At 43.0% G+C, this 10,780-nt stretch overlaps 1 protein-coding gene across 1 annotated transcript in view; it reads right to left on the minus strand.

Moving 5' to 3' along the window:
• Positions 1-653: 653 nt before the first annotated feature.
• Positions 654-10,780, minus strand: part of NPR3 (natriuretic peptide receptor 3) — a 35,705-nt gene continuing 25,578 nt past the window's right edge. The window contains exons 4-7 of the mRNA XM_010073989.1: positions 9,912-10,006; positions 3,588-3,723; positions 1,954-2,038; positions 654-765 (exon numbers count right to left, since the gene is read on the minus strand). Of these exons, the coding sequence (XP_010072291.1) occupies positions 654-765; positions 1,954-2,038; positions 3,588-3,723; positions 9,912-10,006 (428 nt within the window). The remainder of the gene's footprint in view (positions 766-1,953; positions 2,039-3,587; positions 3,724-9,911; positions 10,007-10,780) is intronic.

The raw sequence follows: 10,780 nt of genomic DNA on the forward strand, positions 1-10,780 counted from the left end.
AGGAAGAATCAGTGCTTTTGACTGTGATACTACACAAACAAGGAAAGAACGATTTATGTGTGTTTCCACCTGCCTGACTTTCTCAGTGAGTTAATTACACCCCAGTGGAGTCAATTACACTCAAGTGCCAGTTCTCTCCCAGGACTTAATTCCTTATGCCAAATCTTTTATCCCCTATAATCAACAGCAATGATTCAGTGATGCAGGATCATACTCAAAATGAACCCCACTTTTCCTTTTGACAACAAACCAGCACCTGTACCTGTGAAACCGTATTTGATACCCATGGGTGAGATTCAATTAAGGAAGGAGGTGGTCGGAGCTAAAAAAAAAAAAAAGGGAACACAGTGAGGCTATCCCCATCAACTAAACACAGATTTGCTGCCCTTAATATATGCCTTAAGAAATACTGTCTTTACATATTAAGTACATCCTATAACATCAAACTGCATCATTTTCTTTTTTTCATGAGATGAAAGGCCATGTGGCATAATGTGGTTAGTAAATAATTCCTGAGCTTCTGAAAGAAATTAAGACAAAATTACTTCCTAAAGAGTGAGTTCTTCAAGAGCCTCTTATTTTTACACTGATGTCTTTGGTTGTGTCCTTTTCCCTAATTCTTTTTTTTCCCCCAGGAAGAATGAGATTCTTCTTTATGCAGCAGAAAAATGAGATCTAATGGAGTCTTCACGTAATTGCCGATGCTTCCCCATGTTACAGTCCTCCTGTCGAGTTCGTCTCTCAATAGTTATTCTGTATTTCTTTCTGCATGAAAGGAGAGGAACAGAGTGAGAAATCCTCCAGCTACAGGATAACAGGACTTCCCTTATAAAGAATGCCTGTAGGGGACAGCTGAGTGCCAGCTGAAAAATGAAATCTGGCAGAAGGGGAAACCCTGGTCAAAGATTAAAGCAGTTTGCCTTGAAACAGTTTACCCAGGTTCAGGAACGCCTGTTAATTTCTACATGATAGACTCAAAGCACAAAGACACAGACATTCGTGTCTTTGAAAATTTCTGATCTAAGTGATAAGGAAGTTTTTGTGAAGTGTCATGTGAACTGTGTCACATCACTGCTTTATATCGATCAAAGCCACATTTCTTTCCAGTATACAGGGGGAGGGAGGCACTTTCTGCAGAGTTCAAACAGATCTTACTATTCAGTTGTGTTTCTCACTGAAACTATACACTAACGAACTAATCCTCCCATCTCCCTCTGAGAAAGCTATTATGTTTGTAATGTCAGAGGAGGTTGTATGATGAATTAAGAGGGATGTAGAGCACAGATAAGAAGTAAATACAATTGCTCATGCATCAGACAGTTAATAGCTTTATACATCAAACCAGTCCTCTAACTGCCTTTCAGTTTCCCCGTTAGTACCCAAATCATCCCCCAAAATCATAAGATTCACTTTTTATACATTTATGCTTCTACTCAGCTTCAGGACCAGTTTTTCAGAAGGGTATTAGTCCAGCCCCATGTGCATACAGTACTGCTTGCGCAGATGCATGACAAAAAGCTTGCAGGCCAAGGAAAGCCCTGCTTCACTTGCATGTGTAGCAGGAGTCAGAGCTAGATAAGCAGCAGTGGAAGAACGATTTTCGAAACACGAAGGTTGTAATTTGGGTAATATGGCTCAAGAGAAAGTATGAGAAAGGGAATCCGAGAAGATTCCCTAGACATTTGTGTGTGTATCAGTAGGCTCCAAAGTAACTGGAATTACTTACAAGAGTAAAGTTACTCAGAGATGTAAGTGGTTACATGATGAGGCCCTGAGTCAATAAAATGATTTGTATATACACAAAAGGACAATCTAAGTGTGTTTGCTGCCTTTGGTGGGAATGTTACCACAGATGATTATGATGCCTCACTCTCTCCTGTCAAGGATGTGCTGCCAGGAGCTGAGAGCTTTGAGTAAAAAGAGTTTACCGAACTTTCAACGAATTGGACTGACCTGAAGAAGTAAAAAGCCATTAGCAATCCTGCTCCAAGCAAGGCACCCACAACTATTCCTGTAACTGCTGATTCTCCTAGACCACCTGCTTGAAAAGGGGAAAAATAAACAATCAGGGTTCATATTGAAAAATATTTGCATTCACATATCGGAAAATACACACAACTAGGAAATGGGTTACTAACATCAGATAATAACTAAAGCCTTTCAGAGCTCAGGACTCCATGGGAACCTCTTCCTTAGTTCCAGCTTCTACATGCTTATTTTTTGTCCCTGCTTTCCTCGGGGTTAAACAAGCTCAAAATCAGCACCAGATGAAGACACAATTCTAGAGATGTGATACACAGGAATGTTGTTAAGAAACTGGGCCGGACAGCTTGGTCTGAATCAGAACACAGACTGGGACCACAATGATGCACATAACAGGAATCACCACCGAATACACCCTGAGCCACTGTAACAGAAACAAACTCATTCCACCTGGTTTAGCATCGTAACCTTCTATCAGCCAGGTTTATCAAAATGACTGTATGATTATCCAGGAGTACCTAATTATTTTTTTTTTTCCTGAATCCATGCTGTTTCAAGTTAAAGCCATATGAGCTTTGCCTTGCTCCAAATCTCAACAGAGGTGGACAGGGATGCTTGAAGTGAAGCCCAAGTAGGGACTGTCACTCTGCAAAGCGCAGGGCAGCTGATGAACAATGGCATTTTCGTGTGGGTGCAGTCTGCTCCCTTTTCCATGCCCACCTGGATTTGTGGAATTCAAGGGAGAAATATTAAGGAAACTAAACTGCTCCCTCCTCATTTATCTTTGACCCTTTGAAGGGATTTTCTCTGTACATCAGGATGTGTGGAAGGAAGAAGGTGTACAGTTGCATCATGCTGAGCACAGAGGGTATGGCTTGAGAACTGCCTCTACAGGATATATGTACACAGGTTTCTCAGGGATTGAAGAATTACCAGGCTGCAGAGACCTTCTCACTGCAGGACTAGCAGTTTCCTGTGAAAAGCTAAGACCTCCTTTTGCCACTGAGGCACCTATATGTTCCTACCCTTATCTCCCTGCAACACCCTGCTCACTGCAAAATGGTCTGCAAAGTCAGTGTGCTGGAAAACAAGGACACCTTCTCTGTGGAGGGTAGTCTCAGCCTTCTGGATTCACAGGTGTTGCCCGATTCAACTGACTTGACATTTGGGACCCTCTCATAGAGAAGAGTGTCTTCTCATATAATTGAAAATCATTCTGCACTGGGCAAACACTGTTCCCATCAGCACTGGCCTCCCCAGCTGCTAATTATCCATATGATTATCCTCTGTTTGGGGTTTCAGATATATTTTTATTTCTGGCCAAAAGAGATTTTACCTTTTAGCCCCTGGAAAGCCCTAAAGCCTCCAGGTCCCTGGGCTTGGTTACTGTCATGTTTAACTAAAGGAAAGTGATTCACATAGACAACATACTACCCAGGGCTGCCATACCTTAACTTCCCAAACAGTCAGCAGGGAGACATAGTCACAGTGCCTCAGCTGGACAACTGTGCTAAGAAATTTAATATGGCCTGTTATGTTGCATCACCACATGGAACTCTCTCTCTCTGACAGGCTGGGCAGAAGCATTAAGTCACTAAACTTACATGATTTACATGGTGTATTGTTTGTGTGCTCTGAAACTCGGCTTTCATCTAGTCGCAGCCTGCCGTGATTCCAAGGATATTTCACATTTGATCGAATTTCAAAACGCCCCTGCTTTCCGTAGTAGTCCCCAATCACCTAGGCAAAAAAGAAAGGAATGAAAAGATTTTCCTATCAACTTAGGGAAGTAAAACAAACAGGAGAGCGGCATCCCTCATTTGGACTCCCGTGGCAGGATGTTGAATCACAGAGAACAGGCTGAAGGGGTCTGTGGGAGGTTATGTAGTGCATGCCCTGCCCCAGGGCAGGATCAGCTGAACAAAAGCATTCCTGAAAGATGTTTATCTAACCTGTTCTTAAAAGCTGCCAAAGATGGAGATTTGACAATCCTGTAGGCAATTATTCTGGAATTTAGCTATCGTTACTGTCAGTGGTATTCTCTAACACGTAACCTATTTCTCCTTGTTGCAGTTATCCACCACTACTTATCCAACTGCCAATGGGCACAAAGTCTCTTCTTTTCTGAAATACCACTTTACACGTTTGCAGGCTCTCATCTGGTCTGCCTTCAGGTTTCTGTTCTATATAAACCCAGTTCACACAACATTTTAAACCCTTCAAATATTCCTCCTGCTCTCCCTAGACTTTCTTCTATTGCTCCATAGTGGGTTGAGTGCTCAGGACTATCACCCAGCTACGTGAAAGTATCATTTCAAGTGCCTTGTGTGATGAGGCTCCCAACTGCACGATCCAGGCTGGATTTTCCTATTTAGCGATGGTCTCGAGGTACTTGATCATGTTCAGCTGGAATCTTCATATCTTCTGAAGAACTACGATAGAACCTGCTTCTCCACTTGTACTTCTGCAGTTGTTGATATTTACACAGAAAGCACCTTCCATGCTTATTATTCTGGCAGCATGGATTATTATTTCAGACCAATTCATTAAGATACTTTAGACAGATACTTTTCAGTCCTGTTCTTAACAGTGAATCTATGCTTTGTTCAAGATAACATGCTGGATCTACTGCAAAGCTGCAGGGCTAAATTGTGCTAATAGTAGTAGGTCACTCATCTGAAAACAGTTCAAAAAAATCAATGTATAGTAATAAAGGCCAAATATTGTGACACTGAAATAGTCAGAAGTGATGTCAGAAGCACATCAGAAGACATAATTGTCCTACCATGGATAAAAACCATATATTAATACACGGGGTTTAGAATTCAAGCCACTGACAAACTCTTCAAGTCTTTCACCTAAATTTCATTTTGAAGGGGAAGAGTTAAAAGATAGCATCTGCCCTAGTTAGATACACAAAGGTAGATTTCACACTAAATAAAGGAGTTAATTCCCTTCTAGTTTTGCTACTGGGAGAGAAATCCTTAGAAGAAAGACTTCCTTTAATATTTGTTCAAAAATAAAAGCAAATTCAGTAAACTGGAAAAAGCAGAGGGGAAAAAAACCTCAGAGATTATTTGCAGGCAGCAGATTATTCACTAAGAGATTGTTTAATTTATCAAGCAGGAGTGGGAGAGTCCTCTGCCAGCAGGAATATGAAAGCATGCAGAAAGGCTTAAGAAGAACAGAGCTATCCACAGCAACCAAACAGATTCAGATGAGAAGCAGGAAGAAGTAGGATACAGATTTTTAAAGAGCAAGAGTGGTTAAACAGTGGAACAAACATCAAGGGAGCAAGCAAGGCAGTCCCTGTTCTTCAGTGTCTCCAAAGGAAAAACGAATGCCTGTTACAGCATAAGCTTTAGTCATATGTAAACTACAGGGCTCCATAAAAGGGCAAGAAACCTGCCTGCCTGTAATACAGCAGAGGTCAAACTACGTCATTGGATGTTTTCTTCTAGCTTTAAACTCTGTGAATGGACCTGAGGAAACAGCTCTGCTCAAACACGCATTCATCTGGCTCAGTTCAGCTGAGAAACACTCTCATACAGACACAGAAAAAAATGGCAAAATGAATAAAACAAGGTATCAAAGAAACAATGTTTTTAGAGTGAGGTATGAGGGCAGAAATGAATGTAGCAGACACAAGTAATAAGTTATCACATGTAAAATATGTGATACTGAAACTTGGTGGGATGAAATCCCATGAGTGGAATGCTACTATTGATGGCTACAGGCTGTTCCAAAGGGACAGGCGAGGAAGGAGGGGTGGAGGGGTTTCCCTCTACATTAAGAAATGTATAGAGTGTGAAGAGCTGTCTCTGAAGAATAGCCACGAGCAGCTTGAAAGCTTATGGATAAGAATTAGAGACTGAGGCAACAAATGGAGAACCTTGCAGTCGGTATCTACTACAAGCCACCTGATCAAGGGGAGCTTATTGACAAACCCTTCTTACTCCAGCTACAGGAGGTATTGCGCTTGCGGGTTCTTATACTGCTGGTGGCCTTCAACCACCCCAACATCTGCTGGAAAAGTAGCACAAGCTGCAGGCAATCCAGGAGACTCCTGGAATGCATTGAGGATAACTTCTTAAGCCAGGTAATAGACAGCCCTACCAGAGGGGATGTGATACTGGACCTGATGGTCACCAATGCAAGTGGGCTAATTGGTGACGTCAAGATTGGAGGCAGCCTGGGCTGCAGTGATCATGCACTGGTGGAGTTCACAGTCCTGAGGGATATGGGTCAGGCGAAGACTGAAGTCAGGACCATGAATTTTAGGAAAGCAAAATTCCAGCTGTTCAAGAAGTTAGTCAACAGGACTTCCTGGGAAACTGCCCTCAGGGACAAGTAGGCTGAACAGAGCTCACAGATCTTTAAGGACGCTTTCCACAGAGCGTAAGAGCTCTCGACCCCCAGGTGTAAGAAATCAGGAAAGGAAGACAAAGAGGTTAGCATGATTGAGGCAAGACCTCATGGTCAAACTAAAGAGCAAGAAGGAAATGTACAGACAGGGGAAGCAGGGACAGGTATCCTGGAAAGAGTATAGGCATGCTGCCCAATTGTATAGGGATGGGGTCAGGAAGGCCAACGTGTGGCTGAAGGTGAACAAAAAGAATAATAAGAAGGGCTTCTATAGGTGTATCAACCAGAAAAGGAAGGTCAAAGAAAGCATACCCCTGCAATGAGCAAGACCGGCAAACTGGTAACAATGGACGACGAGAAGGCCAAAGTACTAAACAATGTCTTTGCCTCAATCTTTACCAGCAACCTCTCTTCCCACATGTCTCAAGTGGATGGACTGCAAGACAGTGACTAGAGGAGCAAAGTCCCTCCCACTGTAAGAGAAGATCAGGTTTTAGACCCCCTGAGATACCTGAACATACATAAGTCAATGGGACCTGATGAGACGCAAGCCAGAGTCCAGAGGGAATTGGCTGATGTAGTTGCCAAGCCACTCTCCATGTTATTTGAAAAGTCATGGCAGTCAGATGAAGTTCATGGTGACTGGAAAAAGGGAAACATTGCACCCATTTTTACAAAGGGTAGAAAGGAGGACCCTGGGAACTACCGACCCATCAGACTCCACTCTGTGCCTGGGAAGATGGTAATTACCAACAGATGCTCCTAGAAGCTATGCTAAGGCACATGGAGGACAGGGAAGTGATTTGAGACAGCCAGCATCGAGTGATTATATCAGTGGATAAGGGAAGAGCTATGGATGTCATTTCTATGGCTGTCATCTATCTAGACTTCTGTAAGGCCCCTTACACAGTCCCTCACAACATCCTCTTTAAATTGGAGGGATATGCATTCAATGGGTGGACTGTTCAACGGATGTGCCAGCTGTGCCTGGCAAGATCATGGAGCAAATCCTCCTGCAAACTACGACAAGGCACATGGAAAACAAGGAGATGACTGGTGACAACCAACATGGCTTTATCAGGGGCAAATTGTGCCTGGTGAATTTGGTGGCCTTCTATGATGGGGTCAGAGTGCTGGTGGATAAGGGAAGGGCAACAGACATATCTACCTGGACTTGTGCAAAGCCTTTGACACTGTCGCACATAACATCCTTGTCTCTAACTTGGAGAGACATGGATTGGACGGAAGGAGCACCCGCTGGATAAGGAATTGGCTAGTTGTGGTCAAAGGCTCAATGTCCAAGTGGAGACCTGTGACAATTGGTGTTCTGCAGGTGTCGGTACTGGCACCAGTGTTGTTTAACATCTTTGTTGGCACCATGGACAATGGGACTCAGTGCACCCTCAGCAAGTTTGCCAACGACACCAAGCAGTGCAGTGTGGTGGACACATTGGACGGAAGAGATGCCATCCAGAGGGACCTTGATAGGGTTGAGAGGTGGACCCAGGCCAACCTCATGAAGTTCAACAAGGCCAAGTGCAAGCTCCTGGACGTGGGTAGAGACAATCCTAAGCACAAATACAGGCTGGGTGGAGAATGCATTGAGAGCGGCTCTGGGAGGAGAATGGCTTGTGAGCAGCCCTCAGGAAAAGGACTTGGGGGTGTTGGTTGATGAGAAGCTCAACATGACCCGCCAATGTGTGCTTGCAGCCCAGAAAGCCAACCGTGTCCTGGGCTGCATCAAGAGAAGCGTGCACCAGCAGGTCGAAGGAGGTGATTCTCCCCCTCTACTCTGCTCTCGTGAGACCCTGCCTGGAGTACTGCATCCAGCTCTGGGGCCCCCAACATAAAAAAGACATGAACCTGTTGGATTGAGTCCAGATGAGAGCCACGAAGATGGTCAGAGGACTGGAGCACCTCCCATAAGAGGACAGGCTGAGGGAGTTGGGGTTGTTCAGCCTAGAGAAGAGAAGGCTCCGCGGAGACTTTATTGTGGCCTTTCAGTACTTAAAGGGGGTCTATAAGAAAGATGGGGACAAACTTTTTAGCAGGACCTGTGGTGATAGGACAAGGGGCAATAATTTTACACTAGAAGAGGATAGATTTAGACTAGACATAAGGAAGAAATTTTTTATTATGAGCGTGGTGAAACACAGAAGCAGGTTGCCCAGAGAAGAGGTAGATGCCCCATCCCTGGAAACATTCAAGGTCAGGCTGGACAGGGCTCTGAGCAACCTGATATAGTGGAAGACGTCCCTGCTCGTTGCAGGGGTGGGGTTGGACTAGATGATCTTTAAAGCTCCCTTCCAACACAAACTATTTTGTGATTCTATGAAATATGTTAGTTGCACATATATTTATATGTATCATAAACAAAGTAGAGGGAAATCAAGATGAACACTATGTTAAAAGGAGAAATGTAACGTCAAAGAAATAAAATATAGTTTTAATTGAGAGTGAATGAGCAACGGAAGGAAGGCTAGGAGAGGGTGATTAAATTAATAAAAAGATATAAATCTAATGGACTGAACAAACAGAAGAGACTCAAGTTGTTCAAAGTTATCCCAACCAATCTGTACTAGCTTCAATTAATGATGATTACTCCTACCCCTGGAAGTATCTGCAGTTTACTGCTGGAGTCTTTCAGTCACTTTTACACATCAAAACACACTAGACATCCTCATGCTTTTAAAAAGGCTTCTTGAGTCTGTCTCTGCTCCACCACTGACAAGAACAGTAACACCACCAGATTCAAATTCACACATAGAGATGTACTGCTCTCTTACTGCTGCTTTACATTTGAGCTTGATGAAATAGGGGAGGCCAGCAAAGCTTAGCCTGACTTTGTAACTAACAGCAGCTAGATGCTGCAGCGGGACTTTGAGCAATGTCAATATTAATAAACTCAACCCAGTCATGCTATTCACTATGTGCAGCTGGTGCTATTTCTCACAGACTGGTTTTCAGAGTCTGGCTGCTTCCCAAAAAAAACACGTGGTGTATTATGGATCCCTCTGATTAAAACTTCTGTTAATCCTTGAAAACAAGGTGCTCAGGTCTTACTGCCTGATAAAAAGGTGAGGCAATGTCTACACTCCTGCTTGTGGCAGACCATGGGGTAAGATTAAAATACATGTACTCACTATTTCTATGCATCAGGGTAACTCATGCATCCTTGTTACTATAAGATTAACCTTTCTTCTTAGCAGTCAATAAAAGGCCTTATTAATTTTAAACAATAATTCCTCATATTCAAAATTTATCAGTGCTTAGCCAGGATGTGAGATTTCATAATTCAGATTTTAAAGACTCTAGCATCATATGAAGAAAGACACACACTGTTAAACAAAAGAAGTTCAGAAAGTGTAGAAAAGATTTAGAATAAGTACTTCAAGATACTTTTTCTACAGAAAGGATCTGGGTCTCAGATTCACAGGATTAAGCAATACCCTTTTAATGTCTATATTAAATAAACAGATGCCCACCAAGTAAACAGATTATATGACGTTAATTACACTGGGTAACTCATCAGTGGCCAACTGCAAAGGTCTTTCTTTCCTTACCTCCTGTGTGCCTGCCTCTGGGTCTGTCATTCCAATCACAGAGAAATCCCCATATCTGTCTCCATTGGCATCAATGGACACCTGCCCTGCAATGCCTAAAGAATGGCATGTGAGGAATTAGAAAATTAATTAGTTAAAATACTGAGCCTTTCCAAGGAAAACAAGAAAACAGTGGACAGGTCTTTACAGACCAACATGACAGGAAATCTCATTAGTCTCCCAGCATTTTTGCTGGCATTCCAAAAGAAATTGTAGTTTCATCTCAGTGTCTGCATTCCTGAATTCTTAACATTTCTCCTTTTTAAATATCAAATGTGTGAGACTGTTTGGGGAATATGTGAGAAAAATCTAATCCAGAAAGCCAGCATGCAATAATAAAATACAAATATATTTAATCTGAATTATTTACAGAGACCCTAACCCTGCAATATCTAATGATGCCTCAGTAAGGAGAGTCCGGCTCACATGCTGCAGAAGACACACGGGCACAGCCCTATGTCCAGCACCCTGATGGGGCTGGTGCACCCACACAGCCAGTTCAGTGTTGTTTCCATCTGATGAGATACTGGAGGGGAGCGGACAAGAGGCACCATATGCATTAAATCCTGTAAATATGCATAGGATTAACTGCATAATACAGTGCTGGGTTTTTTTTTTTTATTTTTAGATCCCCAGTTCACTTCCTTCCTTAACACATCCTAGGAAACTTCATGGAAACTGGGAATCAGAGACTCATAGAATAATGGAAGTTTGAAGGGACTTCAAGAGGTTTCTAGTCCCACTCCCCACCCAGAGCCGGGTCAGCAAGGAGGTCAGCATAGGAGGATGCTCAGGGATTTATCTGGTCTTGAAAACCTCCAAGGAGGGAA

The sequence above is a fragment of the Pterocles gutturalis genome, unplaced genomic scaffold (genome assembly GCF_000699245.1).
Source record: "Pterocles gutturalis isolate BGI_N339 unplaced genomic scaffold, ASM69924v1 scaffold1592, whole genome shotgun sequence".
Classification (NCBI taxonomy): domain Eukaryota; kingdom Metazoa; phylum Chordata; class Aves; order Pterocliformes; family Pteroclidae; genus Pterocles; species Pterocles gutturalis.